The sequence below is a fragment of the Ostrinia furnacalis genome, unplaced genomic scaffold (genome assembly GCF_004193835.3).
Source record: "Ostrinia furnacalis isolate ACB-3 unplaced genomic scaffold, ASM419383v2 OfSCF2102, whole genome shotgun sequence".
Classification (NCBI taxonomy): Eukaryota; Metazoa; Arthropoda; class Insecta; order Lepidoptera; family Crambidae; genus Ostrinia; species Ostrinia furnacalis.
In genome coordinates, this window is record NW_021132341.1 from 193,149 (window position 1) to 210,777 (window position 17,629).

General features: G+C 34.3%; 5 protein-coding genes across 5 annotated transcripts; 2 read left to right on the forward strand and 3 right to left on the reverse strand.

The window, feature by feature from the left end:
* Positions 1–87: 87 nt before the first annotated feature.
* On the reverse strand, positions 88–1,471 carry LOC114354645 (cysteine-rich with EGF-like domain protein 2). Its single transcript, XM_028307131.1, has one exon. It carries the CDS (start codon positions 1,275–1,277, stop codon positions 204–206), a length of 1,074 nt encoding a protein of 357 aa, XP_028162932.1. The 5' UTR covers positions 1,278–1,471; the 3' UTR covers positions 88–203.
* Positions 1,472–1,595: 124 nt separating this feature from the next.
* On the forward strand, positions 1,596–3,491 carry Sas10 (UTP3 small subunit processome component Sas10). Its single transcript, XM_028307130.1, has 2 exons — positions 1,596–1,725; positions 2,046–3,491. The coding sequence occupies exons 1-2, from the start codon at positions 1,709–1,711 to the stop codon at positions 3,436–3,438; spliced, it is 1,410 nt and encodes a 469-aa protein (XP_028162931.1). The 5' UTR covers positions 1,596–1,708; the 3' UTR covers positions 3,439–3,491.
* Positions 3,490–6,952, reverse strand: Nle (notchless protein homolog 1). The gene is made up of 10 exons (XM_028307129.1): positions 6,721–6,952; positions 6,486–6,643; positions 6,259–6,395; positions 5,954–6,128; positions 5,703–5,877; positions 5,454–5,598; positions 4,462–4,651; positions 4,207–4,370; positions 4,001–4,127; positions 3,490–3,530 (listed from the first exon to the last, which is right to left on the reverse strand). Exons 1-10 carry the CDS (start codon positions 6,856–6,858, stop codon positions 3,518–3,520), a joined length of 1,422 nt encoding a protein of 473 aa, XP_028162930.1. The 5' UTR covers positions 6,859–6,952; the 3' UTR covers positions 3,490–3,517.
* Positions 6,953–7,035: 83 nt separating this feature from the next.
* On the forward strand, positions 7,036–10,022 carry TM9SF3 (transmembrane 9 superfamily protein member 3). The gene has a single exon (XM_028307128.1). It carries the CDS (start codon positions 7,136–7,138, stop codon positions 8,861–8,863), a length of 1,728 nt encoding a protein of 575 aa, XP_028162929.1. The 5' UTR covers positions 7,036–7,135; the 3' UTR covers positions 8,864–10,022.
* Positions 10,023–10,384: 362 nt separating this feature from the next.
* Positions 10,385–17,332, reverse strand: LOC114354663 (probable RNA-binding protein 19). Its single transcript, XM_028307159.1, has 15 exons — positions 17,231–17,332; positions 16,783–17,145; positions 16,222–16,494; positions 15,869–16,006; positions 15,548–15,731; positions 15,072–15,163; positions 14,890–14,995; positions 14,500–14,694; positions 13,707–13,868; positions 13,059–13,162; positions 12,468–12,956; positions 12,000–12,202; positions 11,799–11,915; positions 11,141–11,249; positions 10,385–10,607 (listed from the first exon to the last, which is right to left on the reverse strand). Exons 1-15 carry the CDS (start codon positions 17,264–17,266, stop codon positions 10,404–10,406), a joined length of 2,775 nt encoding a protein of 924 aa, XP_028162960.1. The 5' UTR covers positions 17,267–17,332; the 3' UTR covers positions 10,385–10,403.
* Positions 17,333–17,629: the final 297 nt, after the last annotated feature.

A 17,629-nucleotide genomic window follows, 5' to 3' on the forward strand; every position in this document is an offset into this window, starting at 1 on the left:
CTAAGTAAGTTATTAAAAATAAAATACAATTATATTTTTCCATTATGTATTTGGTATACAACACTTATTTACTAAGTTCTTTATCCATATTAATTTGATTTCCAAGCAACTCAAAATCTAATTTGGCTAGGCAGGAATGTAAAATATTGCTAATATTTTATTACTTCATCATAAGTGTTTAACTACTTACATTCTGATCTGTGTTAATTGAAAAAGAAGTTTTTTGCCACTTCTATTACTGTCATATTATAAGCTTTTTCAGTAAAATACAAATAAACAGCAAGAGCTGATACAGCTAATGGTGCTAAGGATTTGGAATATCTATGGAGAAAGTATGCTATTGTAAATAATGAAGAGTACTTGCAACATCTAGTAACTGTTTGGTATAAAATATCATATTTAATTCTGCCATTAACACAGATACCATTCCACAGTGCCTCTGCATTATCACATGATGTGCAGTTAAATTTTCCCTCTCCCACACAAGTTTTACAAGATGCATCACAAGTTCTGCAGTCATAAGAGCCTTCTGTATTTACACAATATTGGATAGCTCGACACACAGATGGTGCTAAGCACTCATTTATATCAGTGCACACACCATTTACCATTTCCCATCCATCTTTGCATTGTTTACATGCACCATCTCCTTCCCCAGTGCATTCAGAACATGCTTTATGACAAGGTTTACAAATTGAATCCATGCTATAGTAGTTGCTATCACAGAGCTCACAATGTTTCCCTGTATAACCCTTATGACAGTGGCATGTGCCATTTCCCTTTCGAGTCCCATCACCATTGCAATGACCGTGGCCTCCACATAGTTTATTATTTATATGAGGACAGGGACTGCATGATTCACCATAATGGTTTTTTGGACAACAATAATGGAGATTATCAATACATAACCATGTATATAGATCAACTGATTGAGGATTGTCCAGGTACCACCACTTCTCAATAAGAGATTCTGCATCTTCAGCCAGAGAATAACAATAATCTTGATGTTTGTTTAGCTCTGAACAAAGCCCTTCCTGAACCTCCACCAGTCGAACTTCACTGCGTGAGTAGGATTTCAGTTTGGATTCTTCCCAGGCTGCGTCACCTCCTTCATACTTCCCTCTGGAAGTCTTATCAAGCCAGTACTTTATAGAGTCTGATAACACTTTGCATCGTTGACATTCACTTATTTTACTTTTCACTTTAGAGTCTGCTAATGAAGTTTTGGAAGCATAAAAATCAACAAAAAATAATAAACAAAGTGCCAAAATCTTCATTGGGAGTGATTTAGGTGTACCTATCCTATGTAATTAACAAATAAATATTTTTTGTATATAAAAGAATTAAAGTTTGTGAAGAATTAGTCACAAAAACTGTAAAAGTTATTAATTGCTGGAGCCGAAAGTTGTGCGAAAGATGATGAACATTTTTTGACAATTTTGACAACTCCCTGCCGGTGCCACGCCATTGAGGTACCAAAATATTGGAGAGGCCCGATTGATCTAATGGCGCGCAAGTATGATCGTATTTGGTAACCGAGATGGTGTTCACACTATTATGTCTCGGACCGCATAGTGTACTTGCGCCAATAGGATCGTTATAATCTGTGTGGATCAGCTGCAAGCTGTCAGTGTCATTGCAATAACCTAAAATTTCTATAATTTAGTGACATGCTACTTTTTTGTATGAATTGGTAATTTTATTCACGATGGCAGACAAAATAAGGTAAGGAATTGTAATTTATTTATTTGATGAACATTTTGATAAGCATAAAAATAATTTTTGGGAGTGAGATTGCAATTTTGTTACTAAATCCCAAGTTCATAAGTTGTCAGTTTGGTTAGGATTTTAGGATATATTGAACTAACAAGTGCTGTTGCTTTACAGTCTATCATTATCATATCTAGACAAACTTTCAATTATTCTTGTGAATATTGCCATGCGCCAAACCCAGCTCTGTTACATTTTAATTATCCATAATTCTGTCTCTCTAATTTCAAAGACATTGCCTACCTATAACTAACTAATACCATTACTGTTTTCAGAATTAATAATTCAAAATTTGATATGAAGGGCAATTATGAGCCCTCTGAGTCTGAAGAAGAATATTCACCTTCTGAAAAGAAGCTACTTGATAAAGTGCGGAAAAGAAAACACCATGACACAGATAGTGAGGAGGAAATGTATGGTTTCTCAGAATCTGAGGATGATGAAGAACAGAAAAAAGATGATTTAGGTATTGCTGACAGTGATTTGGATGATCAAGGGAAATCTGATGATGATTTACCTGATTCAAAAGCTTGGGGTAAGAAAAAGCAGGCATACTATGCAACAGATTATGTGGATGAAGATTATGGAGGCTTTCAGGGAGATGAAGAAATTGCACTCATGGAAGAAAAAGAAGCAATAACCATCCAGAAGAGACTGCTGGAACAACTTGGTGATGAAGACTTTTCATTAGAATTTTTCAATAAACAAATCAAAGATGTTGAAGAAAAGGAGACTGTAATTAAGAGTGATTTAAGCCAAATGTCCAAGAGACAGAAACTGCAACTTCTTGAGAAAGAAAGTCCAGAGTTTTCTGGTTTGATTGATGACTTCAAAACAAAGTTAACAGTTGCAAAAGATGATTTACATCCTCTTTTAAAATTAGTTAAAGATGGAAAACTTCCTAGATGCCCAGCCTCTAAGTTTGTCAAAACAAACTATGACTTAATTTTAAACTACTGCACAAATATAAGTTTCTATTTTCTGCTTAAAAGTCAACGGATCAATATACAAAATCATCCTGTGATAAAAAGATTATATCAATACAGGCAGATGTTAAATAAAATGGAGCCTATTTATTTGGAAGTTATAAAACCACAAATAGATAAAATTTTATCTGCAGTTAGAAATAACTTACAGTTACATGTACTAAAGACACAAAAGGGCAAGAAAAAACGCAAGTTGGACAACACTCAAGTTGAATCATCAGCAAAGAAATTGAAACTCATTAGTGCTTTAGAAAAAGATGATGGTGAAGACACTGGGGTGTCTGACAATGAAGAGGAATATGAAGGAAATGATTACTTCAACCCAGGAAATGACACATCTAAAAATAATGATGAATCTGAAGAAAGTGGATTTTCTGATAATGCTGAGAACTCTCCAAACGAAATAGAAGATATAAATAAACCATCCACATCTCAACAAGTGGTGCCTGAAGATATCGGCGACAAGCGTGAGATAACCTACCAAATTGCTAAGAATAAAGGTTTGACACCTCACCGCAAAAAGGAACAACGTAATCCCAGAGTCAAACATAAACTTAAGTTCAGGAAAGCTAAGATTAGGAGGAAGGGTGCAGTCCGAGAGCCAAGGACTGAAGTAACTCGGTATGGTGGAGAAGCTTCTGGTATTAAGGCCAATGTGAAAAAGAGCATTAAAATTAAGTAATATCAAAATGTATTATATTTTAATACAATAATAATGTACACATTATTTCGTAATAAAATTATAATCTTAAATATTTTTTTCAATGTTGCCACCTGAAACAAAATTTATAATAAGTAAATATATTCCTGATATAAAAATACTTATCTAAAGATAAATATGAGAAAATAGAGCTTGGAGTTAACCAACTATGTATACAGGGTGTTAGGTAAATGGGTATATGAGCCGACACTACCCCATGTTAACATGGGCATATAAATGGTATGGTGAAGTCAGAAAATTGATATCTTCATTTTAATTATTTTAATTTTCATACAAATCGATTTTATAAAATTTATTTTGTATGAAAATTAAAATAATTAAAATGAAGATATCAATTTTCTGACTTTACCATACCATTTATACACCCATGTTAACATAGGCTAGTGTCGGCTCATATACCCATTTACCTAACACCCTGTATTTATATGTATATTGTGATTATTGCAAGTTTAAGTAGGTATTTTTGAACTTAATTTCTTTTTGACTTAGAAAGTTTGACAATGATTGCATCCTGTTCACTTACAGTTTCAAAACTTTATCCTTTCCACCTGATGCTACATAAGCTCCATCAGGAGACCAGTCCACTGCATAAACCTCATCAGCATGTCCTGGCAGATCCAATTCTAGTTTTTTCGTTTTCATACTCCAAACTAAAAGAACATATTAATTAAAGTTACACACATTATTGCTAGTTACTTGTTATAAATAAGTAAATAACTAACAGGTTACCTTTTAAAGTTGAGTCTGCACTTGAGCTCAGTAGGAGGCGAGAGTCAGCCGACCAAGCTACCATATAAACAGCCTGGACATGTCCTCTCAATGTAGTTATAAATTTCCCTGTCATGGCTTCCCACAACTTGACTGATTTGTCAAAAGATGCAGATGCCACTATCCTGCACCAAAATAGAAAGGGTTACAGCTAATTCTAAAGTTTTAACTGTTTAATAATATTACATTGGTAGTGTTGGGCTAAGTCAAAATTACCTTGTATCAGGAGAAAATTTAACATCATTAACCAACTGTTGATGGCCTGTCATTCTGGCCAAAGGTCGTTTTTCTTTTTCAGGCAGCCACATGAACAGGGTGAAATCATCTGAGCCTGACACCAGCCTCTCTGCTCCTTGTGGACATACAGCTTCATACCTTTCAAGAGCCCGAGCTTTTAGAATGTTTTCTAAAAAGGACGAAAATAATTAAAATTCCATAAATTACAAATAGATAAATAATAATAGCTCTTTACTTAATAATAAACATCTGTCTATTAAGTACTCCTATGCTTCCTTTTACTGAATTTAACATGTTACTTATGCAAATAAATAATGTTCTAGTGATAGTCCATACCAGCGTTGCCAGACGTCCCGATTTTGGCGGGACGTCCCGATTTTTTAATCAAATTTAAATGTCCCGCGCGGGACAGGCTCGGTCCCGCTTTTCGGAGAGAGTCACTTCACCAGAGCCCCGATTATCAAAACAGCTGACGTCAACTGTTTTGACCAATCCGTATCGCAGAATCGAAGAAGCGCGTCTGTATTGGAGACGTTAAAATTAGCGTAATCGGGGCACTGACTATTGTTTGAAACGCCATATTATTCTAAAGAATAAAACTTTTTTAATTTCGATTTTTGTTATTTTTTTCTTTTTTTATTCTAAAGACGAATTAAACGATAGAGTAAATCTGATTTAAAAAATTATTTTTTTGTTAAAATACATTTTCTATGGCTAATTTTGCTATCTATTGTCACGTAAACGTAATTTTATGTTAAATAAAAAGACGAATATTTGAAAACCTTGATTATATTATACGTTTTTTTACTATGTCCCGCTTCTGACGGAAGAATCCCGCTATTTTCACTCAAAAAGTACCAAAGTCCCGACTTGGCGAAAAAAAAAACTGGCAACGCTGGTCCATACTGACTGTCAGTAGGTATATCTAGATAGAGAGAGATAAACATTAGTACCTAATATGCTATACTTACTATCATCTGTAAATGCATGTTTATCTGTAACAGGGTGGAAAGGACCAGTTCTGAGTACATAATCTGTACTTAAGGCCAATGTGTTCACCCAATGTGCATGGCCTTCTAAAGTTCTGCAGAGGACTCCATCTTCAGCTCTCCAAACCTTTAAAAAAATATAATGATAATACCCATCTGGTAACAAGTTTCAAATTAATATTCATTAATATTTTTTATGCACAACAAGGCAGATGTTTAATGATTACTAACTTTTATTGTTCTGTCCTGTGAGGATGTATAAATGAGGCCAGTACCACCCCACTTCACAGATGTAACTGCTTTTGAGTGCCCTGTCAAGCTTAGAACTGTAATTCCTGTTACTGTGTCCCATATCCTTACATCGCCATCTTTTGAAGAACTAGCCAGCTTTCTGCATTCTGGGTTTCTGAAATTACAAATACATATAACAAGTTGTTTATAGGTACTTCTGTTTTTTTAGAAAGACAAAACAATGTGTTTACCTGTGATATGGTTCCCAAGCTAATGCTGTTATCCACTGCTTGTGTCCTGTCATAGTTTTCCCTATCTGATTACCAGTTACAGGATCCCAAATTATTAGTCTGCCTTGTTTGCATGCTGATGCTAACTTTGTACCATCTGGAGCCCAACTGATACACAATACCCAGTTTGTATGACCTGAATGAAAAATATTTACTTATTAAGTTTGTACAGAACATCTTGTTATAAAAATATTGGTTGTAATTAACTGAGGTAGACATGCATTTTCTCTTTACATAAAAATAAGGTTTGCTTAAAAAATACTTACCTTTGCACACATGAAGGGGTGTTTGTGTATGTAAATCCCAGAACCTTACAGTAGTATCACCAGATCCACTAGCAAGTTGTTTTCCAGAAGGACTAAAGCAAGTAGATATAACAGCTTCAGCATGACCAGGTATTGAACTGTAATTTTAGCAATAATTTATAATTTAAATAAACTTGTACAATATTCAGATTATAAATAAAATGAAAGAAGACAGGGCAATCAATTACCTAGTACATCTTGTCACTGGTCGCACTTTAAACACAGCTTGTTGTTGATATATTATTTCTACAACATCTTCAGAGTTTAAACATTTAATATCCAGGGCATCTTTGAGACTGGCAGTAATTTCTACATCTTTGACAAAAAAAAGGAATGGTTTGTCTTCCTGGAACGAAATAATGTTTAATAAGAAACTGCTACTAAAACACGTTAACCACCAATTAAATAAATAAAGTTATTTACCTCTTGAAGAAGTGCATTACAAATAAGTTGTAGTTGGTCCTTAGTAACGTTAAGAGGCAAATCCAAGGTGTTACCGACTTCTTCACCAGTGTCGGATTTAAATTTTGCTTGTATACAACTCGGCAAATCTAAATCCATTTTGATTTTCCTTAAAAAACTTAGAAATTTGTTTGTTTTGAGGTTAGAGTAATGTGTGAACTGTGCGAGATTGTGACAGCGCTATTTAACCGTTTGTCTGTCAAAAACCTTGTGAAAAAAATCACATGCGAATGTTTTTTTTTTACTAAGCAAGATTTGACATTTCTGCTGCAAAAACTGGCAACAATTATTTGATGTCCGACTTCGGCATTCTACATACGTGTTATGTTTATTTTATTTAGTCCATTCGCAATCTTTTCTGAATAGTTACGTTAAAATGAAGTTTATTTATTTATTATTTACGTTGTGGACTATAGCAAGATGTGACGAACATACGCATATGTATAAAGATGGAGAACAAGTGGTGCTGTGGATGAACACCGTCGGCCCATACCATAACCGACAAGAGACGTATGCATATTTCTCGCTACCGTTTTGTGTTGGCACAAAGGTAACTATTGGGCACTATCATGAGACTTTGTCAGAAGCGTTGCAGGGCGTCGAGCTCGAATTCAGCGGCCTCGATATTACATTCAAAGATAATGTACCGGCGCAACAATTCTGTGCCATAGAATTAAACGAGCAATCTTACAAGGCACTAGTATACGCTGTGAAGAACCACTACTGGTATCAAATGTACATCGATGATCTTCCAATATGGGGAATCGTTGGAGAAGTTGATGGAGACCAACATTACATTTGGACCCATAAAAAGTTTGACATTGGGTACAATGGAAACAGGATTGTGGAAGTAAACCTTACTGCCGAGAACAAGGAGAGACTAGCGCCTGATGCTAAGATTCCATTCACCTACGAAATAAACTGGATGAAGAGTAGTATTCGTTTTGAAGATCGATTTGATAAATATTTAGACCCTAACTTTTTTCAACATAGAATACATTGGTTCAGCATTTTTAATAGTTTTATGATGGTCATATTTTTAGTTGGTCTTGTGTCCATGATTCTTATGCGAACACTTCGTAAAGATTATGCTAGGTACTCTAAAGATGACGACTTGGATGACTTGGAAAAAGATCTAGGAGATGAGTATGGATGGAAACAAGTACACGGTGATGTGTTTAGACCTGTTCCACATTTGGCAGTATTCTCCGCCCTAGTGGGCTCAGGCTACCAATTGACTGTAGTAACTTTGGCAGTCATTATCTTTACCATATTTGGGGAGCTCTATACTGAGAGAGGTTCACTATTATCAACTGCAATATTTATTTATGCAGCCACATCTCCTGTAAATGGGTACTTTGGAGGATCTCTGTATGCAAGAATGGGTGGGAAATTGTGGATAAAGCAAATGCTGTTATCTGCTTTCTTGTTGCCTGTTTTAGTATGTGGTACAGCATTCTTCATCAACTTCATTGCCATGTATTACCATGCTTCCAGGGCAATTCCATTTGGTAGTATGATTGCTGTTATGTCCATCTGTACATTTGTTATTTTGCCTTTGACCCTTGTGGGTACTGTGCTTGGTCGTAATTTAGCTGGACAGCCTGACTATCCTTGTCGCATCAACGCAGTTCCAAGGCCAATCCCAGAAAAGAAATGGTTTATGGAACCATTTGTCATTATTATAATGGGAGGAGTTCTGCCATTTGGTTCTATTTTCATTGAAATGTATTTCATCTTTACCTCTTTCTGGGCTTATAAGATCTACTATGTATATGGTTTTATGCTGTTAGTATTCTTGATTCTAATGATAGTAACGGTCTGTGTCACTATTGTCTGTACTTATTTCTTGCTCAATGCTGAGGATTATCGTTGGCAATGGACTAGCTTCCTCTCTGCAGGCAGCACTGCCCTCTATGTTTACTTGTATTCCTTCTATTACTTCGTTTTTAAAACCAAGATGTATGGCTTGTTCCAAACCACTTTCTACTTTGGTTACATGGCTTTGTTCAGCTTGGCTCTGGGTATAATATGCGGTACTGTTGGCTACTTGGGCACAAGTATATTTGTCAGAAAAATATATTCAACTGTTAAGATTGATTAAAACAATAAGTTTTAATTGTGGTAAAGTTATGTTCATTTAACTAATTATTGACCCATAGATTTAAATTCTACTTCATTTTTGTTTATTTTAGCTTTATTGATGTTTAATCAATTGCAATAATTTGTCACCGATGTTTGTAAGCAGTTATGTAATGAAATTGCTTTACACATTCCCTAATTTTATTAAGATAATTGATAAAAATTTTTAGTCAGGGGAATGTTAGTCATTGTGAATGAATATTTGTTTTAGATTTAACAACTCCCTAGTGCAGTATTTTATTATTTTACCATGTGGACTCTAGGTGGAGTAATAAATTACTGTTCTAGTTGATAGCTGTCTTTATTAATCCTGGTGTTGCCTGAAGAAAATAATAAAAGCCCACACCTATAACTGGGCCAATTTTAAAAACAAAACTATTTAAATCAATTTTTCCATCTTAATGTTCTAGTTTAACTCTCTTGCCCTTATCTATATTATTCACAGGCAATAGTTGATAATACAAATAAATGTGATTGTAATGAGATATCTTTTTTTCAGATTATGTATTATTTAGACAATTTTAAGATAGCATGCAATATTAATATTATATTGTAGCAATTTAACAATGTGATGTGTGAATGTTCTGTAATTTTTAGTTTCTTTGATTGTAAAATAGATATAATTTGGACATCTAAATGAAAGTTAATAATCATACTACCTGCTGATGTTAGTGAGCAATACTTTTTGGAAATCAAGACCATGGGACTTTGTTGAATATGGTAGGAAAGTAAAATGAAGCTTGTTGTGCAAGTAGACCTTATGGTATTTTGTGTATGGTAATGGTCATTGATGTTTATTTATATTTTAGAGTAATCTTTAAAAAAGTTAATAATTTTAAATGTGTCCTATCATCTTAAAATAAACAAATAATGTTCAGAAGCATGTAAATATTTATTAGATATAGTCTAAACATCTGTACATCAGATATTGTCAATATCCTTGTACAAATTCCGATTTTCTCAATTCCTCTAGTTTTGTGAATGCTTGCTACTTTGTGGTTCTCTATCAAATTCTTTCTAGGAGCATACCAAGGTTCACTTGGAGAGACTTATCTATTTATAAATAAAGATAATATTATATTCATAAGCCTTAAAATTTTAGTTTATTGTAAATAATTATAGGATGAATTAATGTAATGTAACTAATAAAACTGTTCAGCAGTTACATAATATTTGACAACTTATCTTAAATTCATAGACAAAATGTAACTCTGTATGCCATCCATCTTATTATAAAATTACATTGTATTAAAGTTATCGAAATAAATATGGATGAAATAATATTTTGTTTTTGTTAATACTCCTTAATATCTCCTAGTTCAAAAGTTATAACGTTTTCTTTACTTTATTTATTTACAGTAGATTATTAAAAGAAATCTTAGATATTTTTATTTTTTCCTTCCAAAAAATTTTTCGTCAATGTTAATAAGTGAATACTCTTCATTAACATTATTTGAATGGGTCAAAATAAGGAATCTTATAATCCCATTTTGTAAATAAATTTATTTATCACCATCAACAAACATTTCAACATCTACGGCTCCCTTTCTCGACTTTTTGCCGCCAGGCGTCTTAGCATTGAATTTTTCTGCGGTCCTTTTCCTTAGTGTGTCCACATCTTCATTCTCATCCGTTTGATCGGCCCATTCCAACACCAATCGTCGACCGTACAAATGAGTTGAATGACACAACGACTCAAATGCACTCTGTAAACAATAATATGATTTTGAGTATGATTATGATTTTTGAATACGCGCTCCGCGTACGAAAAGTGGTGATTCAAGCCATTTTGACTGTTTTTTTTACAATAAGCCCAACCAAATATCTATTGTTGAGCGAGATTGAATTGAATTTTGAGACTTCAATTAATTCATCTAAAGAAAACCAATTAATTTAGTTAATTAAATTGTTCTACTGCAAGATTTGTAATTCATGAAATACATAAAAAAATAATGAGCTATTACATCGATTTTGTAGCACAATGTGCTTGGGAATAAAATCGAAAACTCATTGTGCTTAGCACAATGAGCAGATATCAATGTAAATGGCAACACTTATTTTTATTACATACTAGCAATCCGCCCGGGCTTCGCACGGGTAGATGATATACATTTTTAACAAAAATTATAAAATCAATAAAAAAAACAGTCAAAACAAATCTTTTATCTTTATAATAAAAGTATAGGTAGATAAACTCAAAGCATAGACATTTGTTTGGATTTATCCATTCTATGCTCACCTTTGCATCGGCCTTGGAGTGGTAGTCTACAAAAGCAAAACCACGATGCTGGTCCGAACCTGGAGTCAATTTTTTTGGCAGTCTCAACGTTTTTATTTCGCCAAAAGCTCTAAAAAATAAAATGTGGTTTAATAAAATACACAATTCATACGACTTGAACGAGTTGAAGCAAATCAACAAACATTTCTAATTTAATATCAATTTATAACTAGTTATATTTAAAAAGATGGACTATTCATTTTGTACAAAGAAAAGAAGCACCTGAAAGTTTTAATAGTCAAGTTGAACATTTAAGGAAATTATTAATTAAAGTTATTATTAATTTTCTTCATTGTTTAAAAAAATATTACAAACTATTCTAATGGGTTAGCCCGTCTCGTCACCCACCTCTACCTCGAAACGTTTTCGAGAAGACAAGTGTTGCTATTTGCAAAAAATTAGGCCCACCCTATATTACTATAAAATTTTGATAATTCTAGGCATTAACCCATAATTGATCATAATGAGAAAGATAAAAAACCAGAAATAGATTATTTATACGATTCAAAGACAAGCGCGTCTTTATCGTACAGGAATACATTTCATTAATGTTATCGCGCGATAATACCTATTTAAAATTACTATTAATCAGCAGTGACTCAATATCGGCAGTAATTACCTGAATATTTCGTGGAGCTCGTTTCTGTTCGCTTGGAATGGCACGTTGCGTACGAGAATCTTTGTACCATTCTGTGCGGAATGCTTAGTGCTTTTTTTACTTGTTTGGATTTCCGTCCTGTAAAACATTATTTTTAAATAAAATAAATATGTAAAACATTATATTATTTCAGTATAAGTGGTGTTGAACCAAAATACGTACGTGTTTCCCCTTTCAGAGCGCTTCAGCTCCAATGCCTTCCCATCTAAATTAGAATTTTGTAATAATTTAAGAGCTTCATTAGCATCCAGTTTTTTGTAGAATTGAACGAAGCCGTATCCCATCGATAAGAATTGTCCTGGTGATTTCGGATCTTTCTTCTTGGCTATCGTGACATTGTGGACTGCTCCAGCTCGCGAGAAATGCTGTCGAAAGTGTTGAAATTAAATTAGGTTGTTCTAATTATGTAACTGCTGTGGTAACAAAGTGGATTCAGCTGCTCTAAGTTATCCAATACTTTGAATATTAAAACCAGTCTGAATGACGTACAAATATGCTATGTGAACATTTAGAGTTAACCTCTATAGCGAGATTTTGATTTTTACAATAAGGAACTTATTATCACTATAACCTCTAACTTGGTTCCTATAAAGACAAGTTTAAAAATACCGTTAGATAGAAGGTACTCACCCTTTTCAACGAATCTTCTGTAGTTATAAAATTAAGATTTTTGACAAACAACGTCGTATCGTTTTCTGGTTCTCCCAATACTTCAGTTTCAACCACACTGTCTTTGGTGTCCTGAATTTGCGTTTCTACCTTCTTAGTTTCTGGTACATGTTTTTTACTTTCAAATGTTTCTACAGTATCAGTTTTTTTAATTTCTGTCTGTTCATTGCTATCGGTCTCTGTCTTTTCAGCTGATTTAACAAATACATTCTCTGGCGCCCACTCTAAGTATAAAGGCGATGACTTAAATTGGGAATAAGCTAGTTTGCTAAACGCCTTCTTAGCTTCGAAGGGCTCAATGAAATCTACCAGTGCTGTTATACCGTGTTCTGGCATCAGGAACCTGGCAATATGACCGTGCCGTTCAAATAACTGCTTGACTTCACTCGCCTCTGTGTTAGCTGGTAAATTTTTCACTAATATACATGTTTTCGACCTTCTTTTTGCTGGCTGAAAATAAATAAATATTAAGTGACACTAAACTAACTAACAATATACACATAACAGTACCATCAGAACTTGCTCCTTTTTGAAGTCAGTTAAAAATATTACCTTACTAAAAGCATCCAAATACACTCCATTGGTTTCGAGGAATTTGCGTGTCTCGGCAACCAGTTGAGTTTCTCCCAGCGCTAATCTTACAGCGGCGCTTGTGTCTAAAGAAATTAATTGCATTACATAAATATACATATTCAAAGATATTATAAAAAACACATGAGAATCGATTTCAGAATTTCATGGTACTGTCGCGTGCAAATTATTCTGTATTGTTTTCAGAACTTCACCATGAGAAGGTCAAAGTAAGGGAATAATATAATTTATTGATACCAGTAAAATAATTAAAGACTCAAAAAAGTATTTCATTCTAGTCCCGAAAATCGGGTTTTTTTTTCGAGAATCGAGATTTGATTTATTGATTTTCGTAGGGGTGCAAGAGAGTAATAAAAACCGGCAAGTTTTGCAACCAACAGTCAAATAATATTGATATCGAGTTGTCTGAATCTTGTGAAATGAAGTGAAATAATGTTAAGGATACTGAGAGGGTTCAATCCCTCTGGATTTTTTAAATCATTATTGCTTTACGATATAGTCAGTTTCTATTGGCGTGGACTATAAAATTATTGTATTTATAGGCCAAACTCTCTCGCCTTTTGGGCGGTAGAGATCGGTACAGTTATTATTGTTATTAAAGATTCTTACTTTTGTTGGTTTCGGTGAGCAGCTGTTCCTTGGTGGTGCTGTAGGCGGCGGCCACGACGTCGGCGACTGCGTTGGCTCCCAGGAACAAAGTGTTCCAGTTGTGGGACGACTTCGCTTGGGCCTTCAGCTTTTTTGCTTTCTTCTCTTTGAATGTGAGTCCATCTAAACAGTAATTACTAATTAGAATGCGTTTATGCAATACGGTCAAATAAATAAGTAACGTGTGCCTGACATCGAAAATTCAGCGAATTTAGAATTTTTAACGTCTACAATCCAGACACGCTTCTCGTTTCTGCGATACGATTGGTCGTTCAACAGCGTACGTCAGCTGTTTTGACCAATCGTATCGCAGAATCGATGAAGCGTGTCTGGATTGTAGACGTTAAAAGTTACCGTAATTGGGGCTCTGTCTTGGTGAATGGATTTTTAATATGTCATTTTTTTACGGGATTAAACTTTAAAATAGTGCTAGAAATCTGTAGCAGATTTTTGGGGGATTTGGGTTGGTAGGAATAGTAAGAGAACTACAATCATACACAGTGGCTCAATCAGACGGTTAAGTTCGTTTATAGCCTAGTATAACTATAATAAGTAACTAAGCCTAAGGGCGTGTGTTAATGATCCGGTTTTTGACCGGTGCGGCGTCGGGCCGGTGCTCGTTTTTTAATGATGGTCGACCCGGCGACGAATCAGCCCGTCACCGAACCGGGTAGAAACCAGCTTGTCAACACACGCCCTAAGGTTTGGTTGTCACAAATAAAATACAGAAGACTACAAAGAAAGTAATGCTCACCGTCATTATCATCGGCATCCTCAAGCGCCTCTGTTTTAGCGGGCAGCAGGTGCAGCATGCGGCCGCAGAAAGTCGTGCCGTCCAGTTCCGTGAAAGCCTTGACGGCGTGTTCTGGCATCACGAACGTGACGGTGGCAAAGCCCTTCGGCTGCCGGAGGACCTTGTCTATCGGCATGTTCACTTCGGCTAGTGGCCCTGGAAATAAATTACTTTTAGTACACAGTTTCTTAATGAAAAAGTCGATTATTGAAGAAAAAGGTCATTCCCAAACATTAATGGTTGGGCGTAGTTGCAGGGTCAACTCTAATTTATGGAAATGGAAAAGAATAGAAAATTATCTTCCTATTACATCGCACATCATATAGAATGAATTATAAGAAAATGCTTTACCATATTTTTCAAATAAGTTTGTGATTTCTTCCTCTGAGATGACATAAGGCAAATTCCTCACAAATATACTCCCACTTTCACCAATACTTTCTTCATTACTCTCTTGCTGAAAAAGTAATTAATTCAATGAGTATTTTTAGTTTAATGATACCATCATAATGAGATTTTGACTAATGCTATACCTCTTTTCTTCTCTTTTGATTAAATTGTTCTTCTTCTTCAGCTGCTTTTTTTGCTTTATCTTCATATTGACTGATATGTATTCGGTGATTTGCTGCAAGGAATATTTGTTGGATAATATTGAATATGGACACAGTGTATATTATTATGTCAACATGAAATTGTAAACTCCGTCAGTTTATAATATAACGCGTGATATTGTAAGCTAACAGTGGATCAGGCTAGGTTAGGGCCCTCACCGCGACTTTTGTAGCGATGCAGTCGCGCTGCTGTAGCGCGTTTAGTAGCGCGTTGGCATCACTTCTGTAGTGCGTTGCAAATGCGACTAATGCGCGTAAGTAGCGATGCTGTCGCGCATTTACGAAACGCCGTGAAACAAAAAAGCCCGAAAAGTCGCCGTGGGCGAAGGCCCTTAGACTGTAATCTAACCACGTCAGTTTATAATCTGACGGAATTCACAATTTTACAGAGAACTTACCTATAAATAATTTATCTTTCTTGAGTGCTTTTTTTAGTTCATTTTCTGTCCTAAATCCGACATAACAAAATCCTGCAACTTTTTTTCCTTTAGCTTTAAGTGGTAATCTTATTGAGTAAGGCACCAAGGGTCTGAAAAACTCTTTTATATCTTTCTTCTTACATTTATAGGGTAGGCCTGTTATCTGTAGACGGAATACAATTATTGATTATTATTATATTGTTTAATTTAGTAAATAAATAAATACTAATGAAATAGAAAAAAATCCGTATAATCTAGTTTTCATGATTAAAATGTGTAATAAAAAGGACAGTGACTTGCCTTAATATGGAATAATTGTCGATTTCTTATTTTCTTTACTGGCTTTTCTTCTGTCTGTTCCTCTACTGTTTGTTCCTGTACTGGATTTTCACTTTCTTGTATTGGACCATAAACTCTTTTCATTAGTAGTTTCATATACTGAAAAACAACAATTTGAAACCTGGTAAAGTAGCATTGAGATGTGTAGTAAAATGAATAAAAAAATACATTTTCAGCTATTATAAGTATTATTGTAATTTTTTTTATTATCTCCCATGAATTTAGCTTTAATGATGTTTGTATCTGTTTTATGAAACCAATGAATGTTATTTTGTTTCATTTAACGAATAATGATAAATAAAAAAAGAAATTACCTCTAAGTCACTAATTTGCTTATTAGCTACTTTATCTTCCACTTTACTACTTTGTTTTGTAGTGTCATTGTCATCTTCCACTTTCCTATTTTTTGTTTCTGTTTCGTTTTCCTTTGCAACTGCTGTGGTCTCTGTGGCAGCAGGCTTTTCATCCTCCACACCGGAGTCCTCATCGTCACTATTGGCGGCCTTTTCAAAGGCTTCCTTGATCCATGCTGTTTTGTCATTGACATGAGCTTCTATGAACTCCGCAAACAGTGGGTCTTCTTTATGCTGAAATATTGTTTTAATGTTGGTTAAATGATGACTGATGATTAGAAAAAATTACTTGTCTTTCAATTAAAGCTACGCTAGGAGAGAGTGATAACAATTTAAGGTAAGGTAATATTTGATACCAGTAAAATGTTTTTATCTTAATATCATATGATGATAGTTTGAGGGATAGGTAAAGGTTGTCCAGAGCAGCTTTGGTTGCTCGGTATACCTTATGAGCCAGAATAGTAGAAGGGTAAAAGTAAAATATGTGTATCTCAAAACACTATTATTAAAAAACATAAATACCTTTTTGAGCAATTCAACAATCTTATTTTTATTTTTTTCATTCTTTTTCTGTTGCTTTTTTTCAACTTTTTTGTCATTGTTGTCATCCTTGTGTATTTTCTTGTAAGCTGTGCTGTCTGGCGCATATTTGCTCCAAGCCCTAGGCTTCTTTTCGTCTCCCAAGTTGGCGCAGACTTGTACTTCTATTTTCATGGACTTGATACACGTACCATCAAAATATTCCCTGGCAGCTTGGGCTTGTTCCTCTGTTCTGTATCCAATAAATCCGAAATTCCTGAACTTTCCATCTTTTGTATATTTTAGTTGGACATCTGTAATTTCTCCTTTCTCACTGAAGATATCTTTTAGGTTCTGTGCAGTTACCTAAAAGTTTGAGCGAAAATTACATAAAATAGTATAAACTATAGAAATTGATTAAACATTTAGCAAATTATATATAATGAATTACCTTATTTGGTAGATTTTTAATTATTAAACGTGACATAACTTTATTTAAATTCAAAGAAATACATAGAAAAACAAATCACACGTGCGTGTATGAAATTTGTACAATTTGACATTAATGACAGCAAATGAGCAAAGTTGACAGTAGTGACAGTATTTTTTTTATTAAATAGGCAGAAGTATCAAATATTACACCAGCTTTCTTTATTTTTTTACATCTTCATTAAATTTTCATGGTCATAGTCCATAGCCATACAATGGTCACTTATTTTTGTAATCAATTCAAAACTCAGCAATTTTCGACTATATTTCGAATACGAGTGTATTATGGGTGTGCGTAAACAAAAACTAAAACCGCCCTTGGTACATTAATGTGTAGTGTAGATGGTGGATGTATGATTGA

Coding starts and splice junctions, on each gene's coding strand:
- LOC114354663 (XM_028307159.1), bottom strand. CDS start 17,266: ATGTCACGTTTAATAATTAAAAATCTACCAAATAAG. Junction 16,495..16,782: donor TTGTTGAATTGCTCAAAAAG/GTATTTATGTTT, acceptor ACAATATTTCAG/CATAAAGAAGACCCACTGTT. Junction 11,916..11,999: donor CGCTCTGAAAGGGGAAACAC/GTACGTATTTTG, acceptor AATGTTTTACAG/GACGGAAATCCAAACAAGTA.
- Nle (XM_028307129.1), bottom strand. CDS start 6,858: ATGGATTTAGATTTGCCGAGTTGTATACAAGCAAAATTTAAATCCGAC. Junction 5,599..5,702: donor CACAGGACAGAACAATAAAA/GTTAGTAATCAT, acceptor ATTTTTTTAAAG/GTTTGGAGAGCTGAAGATGG. Junction 4,128..4,206: donor TGCAGACTCAACTTTAAAAG/GTAACCTGTTAG, acceptor ATGTTCTTTTAG/TTTGGAGTATGAAAACGAAA.
- LOC114354645 (XM_028307131.1), bottom strand. CDS start 1,277: ATGAAGATTTTGGCACTTTGTTTATTATTTTTTGTTGATTTTTATGCT.
- TM9SF3 (XM_028307128.1), top strand. CDS start 7,136: ATGAAGTTTATTTATTTATTATTTACGTTGTGGACTATAGCAAGATGT.